This window comes from Stegostoma tigrinum, chromosome 35, assembly GCF_030684315.1.
Source record: "Stegostoma tigrinum isolate sSteTig4 chromosome 35, sSteTig4.hap1, whole genome shotgun sequence".
NCBI classification, from domain to species: Eukaryota; Metazoa; Chordata; class Chondrichthyes; order Orectolobiformes; family Stegostomatidae; genus Stegostoma; species Stegostoma tigrinum.
This window is the reverse complement of record NC_081388.1, coordinates 854,612-873,987: the sequence shown is the minus strand read 5'-3', so window position 1 is coordinate 873,987 and position 19,376 is coordinate 854,612. Positions and strand designations below refer to the sequence as shown.

General features: G+C 41.9%; 1 protein-coding gene across 2 annotated transcripts in view; it reads left to right on the top strand.

Annotated features, from left to right (window-relative positions):
- The window catches only part of pkn1a (protein kinase N1a), a 262,380-nt gene that overhangs the window by 153,368 nt on the left and 89,636 nt on the right, over nt 1-19,376 (top strand). For both annotated transcript variants that reach the window (XM_059639870.1, XM_059639869.1), the window contains exons 7-11: nt 103-306; nt 3,779-3,888; nt 10,273-10,416; nt 12,876-12,951; nt 18,243-18,408. In XM_059639870.1, the coding sequence (XP_059495853.1) occupies nt 103-306; nt 3,779-3,888; nt 10,273-10,416; nt 12,876-12,951; nt 18,243-18,408 (700 nt within the window). The remainder of the gene's footprint in view (nt 1-102; nt 307-3,778; nt 3,889-10,272; nt 10,417-12,875; nt 12,952-18,242; nt 18,409-19,376) is intronic.

Genomic DNA, 19,376 nt, shown 5'->3' with positions numbered 1-19,376 from the left:
GAGAGGTGGGGACAATATGTGAAAACAGTCTGTTTCTAATTGAGTTGTACTACTGATAAAACACGATCGGTTGTTCTGCTGTTTACTGTTTGCTTGTTTCAGGTACACTGGAGGTCCGGATCGTTGGTTGTACAGGTCTTTTAGAGGCTGTTCCAGGGCGATCTCGTGGGTCTGGTGTCCCCTTGCCTGCATACAGTCCCAACGAGAGTCGAACTTCTTTCATGAGCAGGACCAGCCGGGGTCTGTACGGAAGAAGTGGAAGTGGCAGTGGCCGCAACCTCATTATCAAATCTGAAGAGTTATCCAGTTGAGTGCATTTAACAGAACTCGTATGTTTTCATCATACTGGTTTGGCTGTGAGATTCAAAATTAGCCAAGAGGTTTTCTCTTGCTCAGTCAACGCTATCAGTACATTCATAATATCACAATTAGCAGGAGTGGACCATTTGGCCCCTTAAGCCTGATCTGCCAGTCAAGAAGATGATGGCTGTTCTGACTGTGACTTTACTTTCACTTACTTATTGAGTCCTAAAGCCTTCGATTTGCTTGCCAGTCAAAGATCTGCCCAGTGCCAATGGCCCAACATTCACTGCTGTCTGGCAAAGGAAATTCCAAAGATTACATTGGGATTAAAACAATTCTTCCTCATTTCTGCTTTTATGTAAATGACCCCTTATTTTTAAACTGTGTCCCCGGTTCTAGATTCCCCCATGAGAGAAAAGTTCCTCTCAGCATCTACCCTTGTCAAGACTCTTGGAATCTTGTGTCTCATTAAGATAGTCACTCATTCTTCTGAACCCCATCTTTCTTCATAAGATGATAGATGAGCAAGCTCTGCAGCTCCTTTTAGTTTGATGACTTCTTGCATCAAAAAAGATGCAGTCTCGAAATTTAACACTTCAGAGAATTATATCACGAAAGTATGGCATTTTTAAAATTTACTGTTTCTATTCCTGTATAAGTCGAGTTTTCTTAAGATCAGCTGTTCTTTAGGCAGTATGTAGGAGGTCAACATGTACACAACTAATTTTTGTGAGAGCAAGTAATATTTGTGAGGCGCTAAAATCATTGCCAGTTCTTGGGGCTGGCCAATAATGACACTGTCTCAAGTGTGATGATAAAACAAGGAACTAAAGATGCTGGAGATCCAAAACACAAGCATGCAGAAATTGCTGGAGAAATCCGGCACCCTCTGTGGAAAGGAAACAGAGTTAAAATTTCGAGTCTAGTGACCCTTCGTCAGAACTGAAAATTCATTTGACTTGGAGCACTAGCTGTGATTTCTCTTCACAGATGCTGCTGGGCCTGCTGATTTTCTCCAACTATTTCTGTTTTTGCCTGTTTCTGTCTCAGGGGTTGCTCACCATGCCTTTGAGTTCAGGATGAATGCTTTCCCAGGATTTTGTTTTCTGACAGTTTTTAAAAAGAGAAGAACAATTTTGAAAATATTCAAATGTTTCTCCCACTAACTCTGCTCTCAAAACTAACACAAGATATATTGAAAAGTAAGAATTTTTGGGCCAAAGCCTGGGTGTTGTCTTTTAAATGAAGTTGACTGTTACTTTTTACATTTGGTGTATGATGCCATGGTTGTCATGATAGCTTCTGTGGAAGACAAAAAAACACCAGTCTTTCTTTTCCTGAAATTCAATATTGTGCATACAGGCAATCTATTCTAACATAGGTGGTCTCTGCCTCCCAGCATTATCTCACTGCAAATTGTTTGTCCAACTCATAATATTGGCAGAATGCTTAATCTCTGAGACAGGAGCAGTAGATTGCTTTTTTTTTACCCTGCATCATTTCAAATTGGGATATTGACAATGACCACATCTGGAATTGTAGAAATATAATACACAACAATCCCTTTGGCCAACTTGCACTAATCTATGTACACTAATCCAACTTTCCAGAACCTCGCCTTTGACTTAAATTTTATGACATTTTGAGGCTTATCCACATATTTTGTTTTGGAAAAGCTTGTGAGTTTTCCTACCTCAACTACCCTTCCATGCAGAGTATTCCAGATTCCCATCACCCTCCGGGTGAAAATAGTTTTTCCTCAAATCACCTTTGCAAATCTCCTGACCTTCACCTTATACCCCCACATTATTAACCATTCAAATAAGGGGAATAGCTACTTTCTATTTTTTTCCTGACCATGCCCCTCACAAATTTTTATATCTCTGTCAGGCCCCCTGAGTGTCTTTCTGATTTAAAGAAGGCAACCCCAGCTTACCGAGCCTCTCTTTACAGCTAAAATGCTCCAAACCTGGCAACATTCTGGTGAATCTTCTCTGCACCCCTTCCACTGCAATCTCATCCTTCCTATAGTGTGATGATCAGAACTGTACATACTACCCCAGCTATGGCCTAACCAGAGACCTATACAGCTTCAACATAACCTCCCTGTTCTTATAATCAGTGCCTTGAATGATCTAGGCAAGTGTTCTATATGTCTTTTTAAACTACCCTGTTAGCCTTCAGACACCTGTGAGCAAACACCCCATAATCCCTCTGCTCCTCTGACCTTACTAGTGCTCTGCCATTCACTGAGTACTCCCTTGTCTTGTTACTTCTTCCATTTGACACTTTTATCAGGGTTAAGTACCACCTGCCACTGACCTGTCTATTTGACTGATCCAATAATATTCAAAGGATATTGGTGAATATGCAAGATTCTGTTGAGTAGCATGATCGGCCATGATTGTATTGAATGGTGGAGCAGACTAGAAGGGCCAAATGGCCTACTCCTGTTTTCTATGTTTCTATATTTTCCTATCTATGTCCTCCTAATCCTTGTACCATCAGTTAGCGGGAACAGGTTTTCTTTTACATCTGTCAAACTTGCCTTCAATTTACATTGCTCCATTGAGGACAATCCCAGCTTCTCTTGTAGCCAAATCCCCTCACCCGTAGAACCATTCTGGTAAATCATTCTCCCCACCCTGTCCAGGCCCAGTGTTCTTCCTAGATTATAGTGACCAGAATAGGGCACAGTATATTAGTTGTGGACTAACCAGAGCATTATTAAAGTTCAGCATTACTTCCCCGCTCTCAGGATATCTATTTATTTATGAACCCAAAATCCCATATGTTTTGTTCATCACTCTGTATGTACTGACATTTTCTAAGAGCTGTGCACATGAGCCCCAAATTCTATCTGTTCCTGCACATCCTTGAGCATTGATCTCCTGTCAGAATGCATCATCTCATACTATTATTATTAAAGTTCCATATGCCACTTCCCTTCACATTCCTCTCACTAATCTATGTGTTGTTGCATCATCCTTATTGTTGGCTGCCCTTCAAAGTTTGGTATCATTAGCAAATTTTTAAACTTTAGTTTGTATTCTGATATCTAAGTCATTTGTTATTTGCTATTTTTATGTTAAGTATACATAAACGCTAAAGGAGTATTTTCTGTATTGATCCAACTCTTGACTATTTTCCAGTCTGAAGAAGAACAATTTGCCACAAATCAATTTTGTCCTCCAGCCAACTTTATTTTTATCCAAACTGATACTGACGCTTCTGTTCCTGGGCCTCAATTTTGTTAACCAGCCTTTCACTTGGCACCTTGTTAAACATGATTGGAAAGCAGATAAGGATGGGATTACATGTACTGTAGTAGTAGACTTGAGAACAGAAATTTGGGTGAATTAGTGGAGACCTCACAAGAAACAGCACTGAGGAAGGAACAGGATTCACCCTTGATACTCATTGTGATGAGCTGGCATTCTGATGAGCTTTAACCTACCACCTTTTCATTCTCTAGGCGATGTGAGTGCCGTCCTCAAGCTTGACAACACAGTTGTTGGACAGACAGCATGGAAAACAGTTGGTGAACAATCATGGAATCAGACCTTCACAGTAGAGCTGGAGCGTGTGAGTACGAAGATGAATAGCAAGTCACCCATAGATTCGCACAGTCCCTTTTCAGGGGTGGGAGAAGTTGTGTATTTATGTTTGGGTGCTTTACCTCCAGATGAATCCTCCAGAAGAATAAGACCTGAAGGGAAGTGCTGTGATGCTGAGTATTCTTTGAAGAAGATATCTGAGTGAGAGCACACATCCCAGTCCCTCTTTGTGATTATTTATAGTGTTGATTTCCTGCTTCAAATGCTTACATGACTACTGTTCAAGGAACAGTGAATTCTGGGCTGCAAGGGGTCAATATTAAGGTGGGTTTTATAGTTCTCTTAATAGTTTAGGAGTTGGTGACCTCTATAGGCACTGCCAAAAAGGTGATTGATTTGTTTTGTTTTCTTCATTAATGTGGCTGGACCAGCATTTATTGCCCTTCAGTAATTAAACTTGAGAATGTGGATGCTGAGCTGTCTCCTTGAACTGTTGCAGTCCATTAAGAGTGTAATCAATGCTTTTGAGGAGATGGTGGAGTAGGGGTATTGTCATTGGACTAAAATCCACAATGTCAATATTTCACCCAACATGGTGATGCCAGAGAATGTACTATGTGATACATCAGGGATCAGTGCTTCGAAATGTACAGTGTATGGTACCTTAGGGATCAGTACTGGGAAGATCTACTGTATGCATTATTCCTGGGGATCAGTGCTGAACAATGCAATGAAAGCATATCTTCCATTAATAAAATATCTTGTATGACTTCTGAATGCCCCAAAGTGCTTTATAGTGATAAAAGTGTAGTTATAATGTAGGAAAGATGACAATTAATTTGCCAGATCAAATCATGTGATCTCAGTTTAGTGTATCACTTGACATATACTGTGAACTGTGTAACATTCCCACTGCACCAGAATGTCATTGCACATTTTATTAAGTCTGTTGTGTGCGTTTTGGACCTAAAACGTTCTGGGTCAGATTTGAATGTGCAGTCTTGGTATTGTGTCAGGCCCCCTGGGAATCCTTACAGGAAGTGGCTTGGGGAGTTTGACAGAGTTGGTTTGTGGAAACAAATGGAAGGGGAATAGAGCACAGTGTTCCTGAATGATCGGCAAGAGGGATGCTGAAAGATCCTAAACTGTGTGATGGGGCAGCAGAATATGAAGGAGGAAGGAACACAGGGACATTACAATGAAATTTGTAAACAGGTGGATCTTTAGGAGATAAAGTCAGGTCAGGTCAGGTAGAAGCAGATTCTTACCCAGCCATTGGTACCAATCTCGCTGAATTGGATAAGACTGAAAGACAAAAAATGATTGTCGGCTCAGTACTGACCATATCTGAAATTTTCCCTGATACAGAGGTGCCAGTGTTGGAGGGGGGGTGGACAAAGTCAGAAGTCTGATACCTAAACCTTGCCCAACAGCAGTTAACAAATAAACAAGATCACAACTTATTTTGCCAAATCAGGAGAATGCATGTCTGTGGCATAGTTCCCTGGACACCAAATGCAATGCCACGACAAGACACAAAGATAAGTTATCAGTGGAAAAGCACGGAAAAGCTGAATAGAGTTCAGGAGATATATATTCTGTAAAAGAATAAGAACAAATGAGGAAACGTGAAAACATCAATGTATAAATATCACAGCTAAATGAAACTTTAGGCCACATGTAGAATATTTTGTGCAGCGTTGTTTCCCACACCCAGATGTTCTCTGGATTGGAGTATTTGCCATAAAAGAGACATTATACCAGAGGTGAGCGTTGATGCAGGTGAGGCAGTAGCAAGAGGTAGACCAGCTAGTGGGAAGGATTTTCCTGGGAAGGAACCAAGGGATCGGTTAAAGTGTGTTTGCTTTAATGCAAGGAGTATCAGGAATAAAAGTGATGAACTTAGAGCATGGATCAGTACCTGGTGCTATGATGTTGTGGCCATAACAGAGACATGGGTTTCTCAGGGGCAGGAATGGTTGCTGGATGTTCCAGGGTTTAGAACATTTAAAAAGAATAGGGAGGGGGGAAAAAGAGGAGGGGGTGTAGCACTACTAATCAGAGAGGGTATCACAGCTACAGAAGCTTCCTTTGTCGAGGAAGATCTGCCTACTGAGTCAGTATGGGTGGAAATTAGGAACAGCAAGGGAGTAGTCACCTCGTTAGGGGTTTACTACAGGCCCCCTAATAGCAGCAGGGAGATTGAAGAAAGCATAGGTCGACAGATTTTGGAAAAGTGTGCACGCAGTAGGGTTGTTGTAATGGGTGACTTTAACTTTCCTAATATTGATTGGAACCTCCTTCGAGCAGAAGATTTGAATGGAGCAGTTTTTGTAAGGTGTGTTCAGGAGGGTTTCCTAACGCAGTACGTTGACAGGCCGACGAGGGGAGAGGCCATTCTAGACTTGGTGCTTGGAAACGAGCCGGGGCAGGTATCAGATCTTGTGGTGGGAGAGCATTTTGGTGATAGTGACCATAACTGCCTCACATTCTACATAGCTATGGAGAAGGAGAGGATTAGGCAAAATGGGAGGATATTTAATTGGGGAAGAGGAAACTATGATGCGATTAGACATGAGTTAGGAAGCATGGACTGGGAGCAGTTGTTCCATGGTAAGGGAACTATAGACATGTGGAGGCTGTTTAAGGAACAGTTGTTGGGAGTGATGAGTTAATATGTCCCTCTGAGACAGGCAAGAAGGGGTAAGATTAAGGAACCTTGGATGACGAGAGCGGTGGAGCTTCTAGTGAAAAGGAAGAAGGTAGCTTACATAAGGTGGAGGAAGCTAGGGTCAAGTTCAGCTAGAGAGGATTACATGCAGGCAAGGAAGGAGCTCAAAAATGGTCGGAGGAGAGCCAGGAGGGGGCACGAGAAAGGCTTGGCAGAAGGAATCCGGGAAAACACAAAGGCATTTTACACTTACGTGAGGAATAAGAGAATGGTCAAAGAAAGAGTAGGGCCGATCAGGGATAGCATAGGGAACTTGTGTGTGGAGCCTGAGGAGGTAGGGGAAGCCCTAAATGAGTTTTTTGCTTCTGTCTTTAAGAAAGAAACAAACTTTGTAATGAATGAAACCTTTGAAGAGCAGGTGTGCATGCTGGAATGGATAGAGATAGACGAAGCTGATGTGCTGAAAATTTTGTCAAACATTAAGATTGACAAGTCGCCAGGCCCGGATCAGATTTGTCCTCGGCTGCTTTGGGAAGCGAGAAATGCAATTGCTTCGCCACTTGCGAAGATCTTTGCATCCTCGCTCTCCACTGGAGTCGTACCTGAGGACTGGAGAGAGGCAAATGTAATTCCTCTCTTCAAGAAAGGAAATAGGGAAATCCCCGGCAATTATAGACCGGTAAGTCTCACGTCTGTCGTCTGCAAGGTGTTAGAAAGGATTCTGAGGGATAAGATTTATGACCATCTGGAAGAGCATGGCTTGATCAAATACAGTCAACACGGCTTTGTGAGGGGTAGGTCATGCCTTACAAACCTTATTGAGTTTTTTGAGGATGTGACTAGAAAAGTTGATGAGGGTCGAGCTGTGGATGTGGTGTATATGGACTTCAGTAAGGCATTTGATAAGGTTCCCCATGGTAGGCTCATTCAGAAGGTCAGGAGGAATGGGATACAGGGGAACTTAGCTGCTTGGATACAGAATTGGCTGGCCAACAGAAGACAGCGAGTGGTAGTAGAAGGAAAATATTCTGCCTGGAAGTCAGTGGTGAGTGGAGTTCCACAGGGCTCTGCCCTTGGGCCTCTACTGTTTGTAATTTTTATTAATGACTTGGACGAGGGAATTGAAGGATGGGTCAGCAAGTTTGCAGACGACACAAAGGTCGGAGGTGTCGTTGACAGTGTAGAGGGCTGTTGTAGGCTGCAGCGGGACATTGACAGAATGCAGTGATGGGCTGAGAGGTGGCAGATGGAGTTCAACCTGGATAAATGCGAGGTGATGCATTTTGGAAGGTCGAATTTGAAAGCTGAGTACAGGATTAAGGATAGGATTCTTGGCAGCGTGGAGGAACAGAGGGATCTTGGTGTGCAGATACGTAGATCCCTTAAAATGGCCACCCAAGTGGACAGGGTTGTTAAGAAAGCATATGGTGTTTTGGCTTTCATTAACAGGGGGATTGAGTTTAAGAGTCGTGAGATCTTGTTGCAGCTGTATAAAACTTTGGTTAGACCGCACTTGGAATACTGCGTCCAGTTCTGGGCGCCCTATTATAGGAAAGATGTGGATGCGTTGGAGAGGGTTCAGAGGAGGTTTACCAGGATGCTGCCTGGACTGGAGGGCTTATCTTATGAAGAGAGGTTGACTGAGCTCGGTCTCTTTTCATTGGAGAAAAGGAGGAGGAGAGGGGACCTAATTGAGGTATACAAGATAATGAGAGGCATAGATAGAGTTGATAGCCAGAGACTATTTCCCAGGGCACAAATGGCTAGCACGAGGGGTCATAGTTTTAAGCTGGTTGGTGGAAAGTATAGAGGGGATGTCAGAGGCAGGTTCTTTACGCAGAGAGTTGTGAGAGCATGGAATGCGTTGCCAGCAGCAGTTGTGGAAGCAAGGTCATTGGGGTCATTTAAGAGACTGCTGGACATGTATATGGTCACAGAAATTTGAGGGTGCATACATGAGGATCAATGGTCGGCACAACATTGTGGGCTGAAGGGCCTGTTCTGTGCTGTACTGTTCTATGTTCTATGTTCTACGTTGGTCAAACTTGGATCGTTTTCTCTGGAGCATTGGCATCTGAAGGGCAACCTAATAGAAGTACATAAAATTACAAGGGGTGTGGATAAGGTGGATAGTTGGAATTTTTTTTCCCAAGATGGAAATGTCACATACTAGGAAGAATAGGTTTAAGTTGAGAGGGGAAATGTTTAAAGGAGATGTGCAAGGATTTCCTTTATGCAGTGGTTAGTGGATGCCTGATACGTGCTGCCAGAGGAGGTGGTAGAAGCAGTGTTTAAGAGCCATTTAGACAGACACATGAACAGGCAGGGAATAGAGCAATACGGACCGTGTGCAGGCAGATAGGATAAGTTCAGAGTAGCATTGTGGTTGCCACAGACATGATGGGCTGAAGAGTCTGTTCTTGTGCTGTGGTGTTCTAAGTTCTATAGCTAATCTGTTTGCAATCTCAAATCCACATTCCTTGTTACCCCGATGACCTCTCACCTGTTTGCTTAACAAGAATTCATCCAAACTAGAAACAGAAACTGCTGGAGAAACTGAGCAGGCATAGCAGCATCTGTAGAGGAAAGCAGAATTAACATTTTGTATCCAGTGACCCTTTTTCTGTTTTGCCTTCTCTCTCCAGCTGCTGCCAGACCTGAGTTTGTCCAGACTTTTCTGTTTTTGTTTCAGATTTCCAGCATCCACAGTTCTTTGTTTATTTAAGAATTTATCCATCTCTGCCTTTAACATACTCATGGACTCTGCTTCCACCAGCTTTTCAGGAAGAGAGTGATGATCTTGAGAGAGAAAAAAGATCTTGCCTCTGTTTTAAATAGGTGACTTGTGATTTTTTAAAACGGTAACTCTTAGTTTTAGATTCTCCCGTAAGATGAAATATCCTCTCCACATCTACCTTGTCAAGAATGCTGAGATCATGTACTTCAATCAAGTTTCCTCTTACTCTTCTAAAACTACAGCAGGCCCAACTTTTCCTCATACCCCCTCATTCCAGGTATTAAGCTAGTAATCTTCGAACTGCCTGGAGTGCATTTAATTCTTTATTAAATTGAGTTATCAGTACTATGTACCATACTGTGTACAGATGTGATGTCACCAATGCTGTTTATAACTAAAGCATAACCTCCCTACTTTTGCATTCCGTTCCCCATGTGATAATTGGTAATGTTCTATTAGCTTTCCTAATTATTTGCTGTACCTGTACATTAACCTTTTGTGATTAATTCATGAGGACACTCAGATCCCTCTGTATTTAAGAGCTCTGCAGTCTCGCCATTTACGAAATAACTGCAGCGAAAGTAAACAACGGAAATGCAGCAGATGGACTTTCAAAAGGTCTTTGATAGATTTTTAAGAGCGCATTCCTGAAGTCCAGAACTTGTGAGTTGAGGCAAGAGGTAGAACAGAAAGTGGGAGTTAAAATTGGGTATTCAGGCTGGGGCCAGGTTAGAAATGGTGCTGGGCTGATTGCTGTTCACCATTGACAAAATTGTTTTCAACCCTAGAACAGAAATGTTACATCAAATATTGTAGTGCAAATGTGTCCAAGACTGGTTAAATATGACCTAATGAGCCGGTTACCTGATACCTAGAGGTGGAGAGAGTAAAGCTGAAACTCAGGGGCAGTTAGTTTGTCTGACGGAGTAATTGATAGATTTCTAGGCTGTTCTTGATTCACCTGCAAGTTGGAATTTTAATTTATCTTTTTTTTGATGTTGCAGTCTCGGGAATTAGAGATCAGTGTTTACTGGCGGGACTGGCGTTCTCTCTGTGCCTTAAAATATCTTAAACTGGAAGACTTCCTGGATAACCAACGGCATGAAATACAGCTAGATTTGGAACCTCAGGGAGTGCTCTTGACAGAGGTACACACCATACTCTGCTGATCTTTTGTGACTGTTGCAGATTTTTAGAAATGTAGCACAAATTATAGTATTGTCATTTTTTTTGGCCTTGCTGCCCCTCAGTCCTTAATTTAGTTTCTCCCACTTACCTACCCTGTGCTCCCTCACTGACAGAAACCACAGGAGATTGACGCAGTTTAAACACCCAGTGCACACAAATACTTTCTGTATGATATTTCTGTACGCAGATATAACCAGAAGGTTGCACAATGGAAGGAAGGAAAGTTCATAAGCATAATTTGACCCAGGCAAGGGATTGCAGGAGATAAGGTGGAATGTTGGGGAGGAGGGAAAGTAGATGAATTCATTGGAAAAAGCGAGGAAGATTAGGGAAGGTTAGAAGAGGCTATGATAGTTAGGAAATGAGATTTGGGTTCAAAAACCCTAACACACCATTTTGAGATTTCAGCTGGCAAATGATCTGACCTAACCTCTTCACTAGGACTCATTTCAGTCCTGAATCTGAAGCAGGAGACCTGTTGGCCTAGTGAAAGACTTTCCTTCAGGCTTCGAATTCCCTACCACGAGGGAAAGAGCGCAGCTCTCTGTTTCCATAGAGGAGGTGAGATCATAGACTTTACATAAGTTACATGAGAGGTACTTGTACTCATGCTGGAAGTTCAGTCGTATTAACTTTGTAACTGATCATTTGGTAAATATTGCTGCTTTCCTCTTCAGTTCTACATGATGCTGCATTAGGATAAGATTTGGTTTGAATTAATAATGCACTCAGCCTTCGAGTAATTGGAAACCAGCTGTGTAGAAAGCTGTATGAAGATTAGGCAACTGTTAGTTCAGCACTGACGGAAATTGTTTGCCTAACATTTACGGGCCACTTACAGCACATCCAATTGGTGCGGCAAAGAGCAGGCTTTCCTGCTTCTGAGGCGTGACTCAAGATCTTTGATTGGCATAGCAGTACAGGTATTTCTTTGAAAATGTGATAGTTGTGTGACCTTGTGCTATAGAAAATCGCGCTGTAGAAAATCACCTTAGAAAATTGCATTATTGGGAAATTGCTATAACTGTACCGCAGAAGGTTGGTGTTATCCAAGCAATGTCCACTATTCATCAATCATGTTACAGCCAATTTGTGTTAATGAAATACACATTATAGCAGAACTATCTGTAGAGTTCCTACCCCTGAACCGGGAGGCCTGGGTTCAAGTCCCTCCTGTTCCAGAAATGTGTAGTAACTTCTCTGAGCAGGTTGATTAGAAAAATAGGTAAGACCTTTGATTCACTCAAGTTGTAGGGTATGTTTTCAATCCATTGACTTGTGGGTTATGGACCGGCATGCCCCTGCAGCATGACTCTGTTCATGTAATGTTTATGTTTGGTTTGGAACCAGAGTTCTTTCACCGCGTGTGAAGCGATTCGAGAACCAAGTAGGTTAAATAAAAAAAGAAAATGAAGATCTTTGGTTCAGTTTTAGGTATGACATGCTCGGCATTTATGTCCTCCTTATGTCATAGTGGTGTGATGTTGACTGTAAAAAAAGGCTAAACATGAAGGCTTTCAACTTGAGTTTAGATTTGAAGTTCTACTGCCCTTCCTGATGAACCTGGCACTGAGGGTTTTGTTGAGGCTGTTTAGGAGCAAAGGCCATTGTTAAATGTAGAAAATGGGCTTGTTTATCTCTGTTAAATGGGGTTTAAACAGCTTTGGAATGGGATGACACAGAGCAGAGCATGTTAGCAACGGGCTGTGGTTTGATTTTACTTGCCTTACTATCAACGTATCAGAGACCAATGAAATATATTTTTACAGCATTGGCTTAGGGAGCAGAGAGATCAGTTGAACTTACACCAATACCATTTATTTACACGAGATGTATATACTCATAAGAGTGTGTAGATGCACAGATGGAAGTGAGGACATATGGAAGAAGTTTGTGGTGTGGAGGGTGTGTATGCATAGGTAGTTGCATGTGCGCACGGATGAAAATATGTAGGCTAGGGATTATGTAGGGTACTTGGGGAATACATACTACTGTGTGCATGGCAAGTTGGGTCGGGTGTTATGTGTGTGTGTGTGTGTGTGTGTGTGTGTGTGTGTGTGTGTGTGTGTGTGTGTGTGTGTGTGTGTGTGCGCGCACACATGTAACTAGGGAAGAGGATGTCTGTGTCTGTGTAGAATAGCTAGGGAAAGTGTACATCTGTGTAGTGGAAAGAGACCAGTACTCACCAGGGATGATGAGGGCTTGGGGAATTCTGGTATTCAATAATTATCTAGGGGTAGATGCATACAGGACTATACCTGCAACTAGTTCGGTGATAAGTGTGTATAAGTCTTTTCTGTTCAGAAGCAGAGATTTTTGAGGTGCAGTCCCACATTAACCAACTGAAGTGCTTTCATGGCTGATTCCTTCTCTATTATAACACTTCCTGGCTTCCGCAATATGTTGTTGTTATTCTCAGGTCACGTTTTCTAATCCTGTGATTGAACGAATACCCAAACTACAACGGCAAAAGAAGATTTTCTCCAAACAGCAAGGTAAAGTGTGATTGTTTCAGTCTCTTCAATGGAATTTACCTGTCAGATCAGGTTACTTTCAATTTAAGTCACTTTTCTTCTTCATTCGTGGAATGTGAGTGTCACTGTTACTTATTGCCCAACCCTAATTGCTCTGGGAGAAGGTGATGTTCAGCTGCCTTCTGGAACCACTGCAATCCAAGTGGTGCTTTTTGGGAAGGTAGTTCCAGGATTTTGCTCCAACAACAGTGAAGGAATGGTGATATTCTGAACTTCTTAACTTCTTTACTTTTCTAATTTGTTCCTATGACCTATAATGCTGACTATTTATTTCTTTAATTTGTTTTTGTTTCCTAAGAATTTGATCGTAAGTATCTGTACCTAGGCGCCTGTGTGTCCAAGATGTCGCTGTAATGCTTGCCTAAACTTTTTACTGTTCTCATTTGCATACATGCGGCAATAAAGCTAATTCAGTTCAGTCCATTGTAGATTGTGGTTTGGAAGGGAATTTGCAGGGGGTGTGCCCAAAGAATCTGCTGCTCTGACCTTCTAGGTGATGGAGGTCATAGGTTTGGAAAGTGCTGTTTAGGAGCCTGGTGCACTAATGGTTACATCTCTAGATGGTACTGTCACCCAAGTGGAATACTCAAACATTTACTCAGATATTTTTCCCTGGCTTGACATACCAAAGACATAGAGTCCACACAGACTTTAATTAAACAAACCCTGTTTTATTTAACTCCTTAGGTAGCAATACTCAATATGAAACATACATTTGTTGCAACATTTACATCTTACTTCATCTAACTTAACTTCAACTTTAAATCTTACTTTACCTTACTTCAACTTAATTCATATTTAACTGTAGCTCGAATAAGAGAACCCAATATGTGCGTCCCCTGAGTCTGAAACATCAAACACTCACCATTATGCTTTGCTTTCTACACCTTAAGTGGTGTCACAACCATGAAACCCTGTTCACTCCCATGGTCTTTAATTTTTGAGAATGACTCTGTTCTCTGGTCCCACCAACATGCCCCTCTTTACAGGGCATCATTCACCAACCATCAGGAGCACAGCCCCCATGAATATCGCTTTCTTCTAGTCTAAAGGTGCAAGCTCAATAATGACATTGTTTCCATTCTCACTGGTATCTGCTAATTTGGCAGACAGCAAAAGACAAACAGTAACTTTGACATCAGCCATGCACTCTATCAGCTGGACTGGTTAGAATAATGCTTCAATGTGCCAGACCATGCATATAGGATTTAAGGTTTTCTTTATGCCTTTATGGAATGTGGGCATCATAGGCAAGGCTAATATTTGTTGTGTTTTCCTAATTGTCCTTGAACTGAGTGACTTGGTGGGCCATTTCAAAGGGCAGTTAAGAGTCGACCACCTTGCTGAGGGTCTGGAATGAATTAAGGACAGCAGATTTTAAAGGATATTAGTAAACTAGATGGATTTTTACAACAATCTAAGAAATATTTGGATGAGTACTTAAAATGTCAGGGCATAGTAGGTGATGGACCAAGTGCAGGTAATGGGATTAGTGTAGTCTGATGCCATTTGTTGATTGGCATAGGCATGGTGTGCCAAAGGTTTTGCATCCCAAATGACTCAATGACTCAATGACTGTCATGATGAGACAAAATTTATATTCCATATTTCTTAGCTGAATTTAATTTCTCACTGCTATTGTGATGGTATTTGAAACAGCAGCCCCAGAGCTTTGCCTGAGTCTCTGGGTTACTAGTGTAGTGACATTCCACATGGTCCACTGTTGACATCGCCTGCACCCCAAAACCAAAATATGTATTTGAACCCTGAGTCTACACTGAGGTGCTGAGAAGATTCCAAACCAAATTATGGGGAGGTGATGTCTTCGTGGAATTATTATGAGACTATTAATCCAGAAACTCAGCTAATATTCAGGGAATCCAGGTTCACCATTCAGATGGTGGAACTTGAATTCAAAAACAAAATCTGAGATTGAGAATCTACTGCTGACTATTGTTGTTTGTCAGAAAAAAAAAACCGTCTGGCACCCTAATGTCCTTCAGGGAAGGAAATTATTATCCTCATCTCACTTTTGACTAAAGACCTACAGCAAAGTGACTCTCAACTCCCTTCTGAAATACAGTCAATGTCTGTGGAGCTAGAAAAGCACAGCGGATCAGGACTGATGAAGGGTTTCGGCTCAAATCGTTGACTTTTCTGTTCGTTGGATGCTGTCTGACCTGCTATGCCTTTCCAGCTCCACATTTATGGACCACCTGGCATTGACCTAATAACCAGAAAAGATAACAGCAGAAACAGCCCTGTTAACCCCGCAAAGTCCATCATACTAACATCTGGGAATGGTGCCAAAATTGGGAGAGCTGTCTCACAGACTAGTCAAGCACCAATTTGGCATAGTTATACTCACAGATGGTCTATAACCTGGTGTTATTTGACTTCTGACTTTATCCACCCCAGTCCAACACGGGACCCCCATCTCATAAATACAGTAGCTACATGAGCAGGTGAGACTACAACGAGTAACTCCATCCTGACTCCCCAAAGCCTGTCCACCATCTAAAAGGCACAAGCGTGGTGGAATACTCCCCACTTGCTCCAATAACACTCAAGAAGCTTGACACAATCTAGGACAAAGCAGTCCCCTTAATTAGCACCAGTTCAACCAGCATCCACTCCCTCCACCTCTGATGTTCACTCGCAGTTCTGTGTACTGACTACAGGGTGCATTCAGAAATTCACCAAAGATTCTTAGACAGCATCTTCCAAATCCTTGACTGCTTCCATTTTGAAGGACAAGGGCAGCAGATACACGGAAACGCCATGACCTTCACCATCACTGGGTCAAAGTTGTGGAATTCCCTTTCTAAGTGTGTTGAAGATCAACCTACACACTTGGACTGTAGTGGTTCAAGAAGGCAACTGTCTACCATCTTAAGGGCAATTAGGGACAGGCAATAAATGCTGGCGAGCCAGTGATGTCCACATCCTACCACTGAATAAAAGGCGGAACATATTCCCACAGGACTCTCAGCCCGGCTGCTTTTATGTCTAAACTCCTCAAGGCCTTGGTCCCTCTGTCAGCTCCAGAGGATGCTGCAGTTAGATGTCTTGATCACTAATTATGAATGCAGTGTATCATTATTTGTGAAATAGTACCAAACTGACTGCCTTGTATAACTCAGAACTTGAGTATTGCTGAAAACAGATGCATTTTATCATACACACACCCTGCACCTGTTTCAATTCAACAGTTTAGCTGAGAGCCATTCTGTGGTTCATTATTTAGGGCAATGCCTTGACTAATCCATTCCAAACTTAAAACAAAGCTTGTCTATGAGTCATCATTAACGGATACATTCTTCATTGCAGCTGTGCCAATCATAGCCCATTTACCAAGTAAGCAGTATTCTCCTCTCATAAAGTATATTTCTTCTTGTGTAAGTGATCTTTATGACAAATTATTCTGATGATAGCTTCATCAAAATGTCTTCTTTCAGCAATACTGAAATTCTGTACTACTGAATAATTATTGATGTAATTCAAAAGAAAAATACATGCCTTCCCCATTTAATCTGGCCGCTGTGATTCTAAATACATCAATCTTGGAAAGGAGCATTAATAGTGGAGCTGAACAAATTCTCCATTCCACTTTGATCAGAACAGACACCAGTTATTCAATCCCTCAAGTGTGTTCCACCATTCAGTCAGATTGTGGCTGATCTGCATCTTTGCATATAACTGTTTTAGTTTTATATTCCTTAAAAACTTAGCCTGACTAGGGTCGCAATTTTGATTTTGAGATTTTCAGTTAATCCTCAACAACTGTTTGACAACAAGTATTTTAAGTAACTACCAGCCTTTGCCAGATAAAGTTTATTCTGACACCGCATTGAATAAAAATTGAAAATGCTTCAAATACTCAGCAGGTCAGGCAGAGTGTGCAAAGTGAGGAATACAGTTAGCATTTCAGATTGATAACCTTCCATCATTCCTGAATGGCCTAGACGTACTTTAAACGTAATGTTGCTTGTTCTGAACTCATTGACCAGAGGCTATAACTTCATGCCACCTACTCTAATTCAGCCTTTAAACATCTTAAACTCCGAAACTAAATCCCTCCCCACGCTTAATCTTTGATCAATGAGATCGTGCATCGTGTATACAATCTTCCCTTGTAATTTCGTCTGCAATGTCATTCTTGTAAATCTGTGCTGCACCCACTCAGATACTGTCCTGAGGTCAGAGCTGAACACAGGCTCCCAGGGTGGTCCAACTCAAGTTTTATGCAACTAGAGCATAACTTCTACTGGTTTGTATTCTGGCTTTGTTGAGAGATGAAGGCTATCATTCCATTCAGTCCAGCAATATCTTGGTGTTAAAATGATAATCCTCTTATTCCCAGGCCTCTCACCTTCCTATCTCAGTATTCAACATGTAACTATCCAAGATATAAACAATCTTTCAGTTCTGGCCAACATACATTCCTCCATTCTTGCCATTAGCAGCAATGCCTTCAGTAGCTCTGTCTGAAACTCTGGAAAACCCTCTTGAAACCTCACTACCTCTTTTTCTTTTAAGACCCTCCTTATAACCTGCTGCTTTGAACAAATTTCTTTTCATCTGTTTTCATGTCTCCTTAAGTGGCTTAATGTCACATTTTGTCTTGTTTCACTGCTTTGAAATGTCTTGCAATGTTTTAGAACATGAAAAGACATGGCTGTTTAGAGTGTAAGCTATACCTCTCCATTAGGCTTTTTTAGTGACTTCTGCGATTGACCCAGTCAGTTTAATTGCCCCTCTACAGTTTCTCGCTTCTCGCCATTTAGGAAATACTCCGAACTACCCTTCTTGGGTCAAAATTCAACCTTATGTTTTCCATTATTGCAGGATGCCTTTCTGTACTACCCACTTTCTTAATCTGTCAGTGACCCTTTGCAATTTCTGCTGTCGTGTCTGCTGTATTTAATCTCCCACCAGACGCACTGTTATCAGCAAACTTGGCTGTAACAATTCACCTGCTCCGTCATTGAAATCATTGGAAAACTGCAGCAACTTACATGCTTGCAAAGAAGGAGAATAGATACCAACCAAGGAGGGAACAACATAGATATTGAACAGAGGCAAGAAAAGGAATGAGGCTTGGAGGAGTCATTATGAGATGTTTTGAGGGTTGTGAGGCGAAGACTGGCTGGCTGGCTGCGCTCCAGAGTGTGTTGGTTGAAGGAACTGTCCTAAATGATGCACATACTCACTAATTCCACTAACTTGCTACCTGATGTGTTGTGTTTTAGGGAAGGCTTTCCTTCGAGCTCCTCAGATGAATATTAACATCGCCACGTGGGGTCGGTTGTTGAGGAAAGCATTTCCTGCTATTAATTCCACAGGAACATATAGCCCCTCATCTTACATGACTGCTGTCTCTGAGGGCAGGCAGACGCTGTCCACCAACATGCCTGGGTAAGACTGAAAGCTCACAGCTGCACAGTATGCTGAATTTTCCACCTTGACTTACTGCACAGAGTATTAAGATGAATTGAAATTCTCAACCCTTTCCTCTTGCCCAGTCTCTTCTAACTTGTAAGCGCAACTTTTCCAATGCTTTTCGCTTCTTTACACAGCTCCAGTTTCCTGGTTCTAGCTATTTACTTTGATTCAGTACCTTTTAGCCCCATGTAAGAATCAGGACATTTTAATCGCCCGACACCCCATCCCTTTAGCAGGTACCTCCAAACGCTTTATAGTAGGACATCCAGTTCCCATATACCCCATCCCTAGCCAGGTTGTCCAGTCCCCCAGTGTTCCCATCCAATTCCCCTGTACCTCATCCCATCATTAGATCATTCTAGATGCCTTTTAGTTTCTCTTGAATCGAAGGCCCAACCATTCCCCATCCGCCACTATCATCCTCCATCTGTCTGAACCTGTACTTATATTGAACACTTTTTTACTTTAACTTTGCTCACATCGTCCAAATAAAAGGTACTACTGTGGAACCATTATTGATCCTAGCTATCTGACTTCTTTGTGGAATGGAGCCATATTTTTTCTTTCTCTCACCCTCACTTCTTTGTCTTGGTACATTAATGACTCTGTTGATTTCAATTATGCCCCTTTTTGTGGCCTCGAAGATTCAATCAAATTTGCTTCTAATTCTACTCCTCTCTTATCTGCATTTTGGGAAAAACAGAAACAAAGAAGATGGGAGCAGGAGTGGGCCATTCGACTGTCTAACCTGTTCCGCCATTCATTATGGTCATGGCTGAGCACAGAACTCAATACTCTAATCCTGACATCCCCTGTATCCCTTTATTCCTTTAGCTACAAGAGCGATATCTACCTCCTTCTTGAAAACACTGAAATGTTTGGCCTCAAACCCTTTCCGTGAATGTGTATTCCACAGTCTCACCACGCTCTCAGTGAAGAAA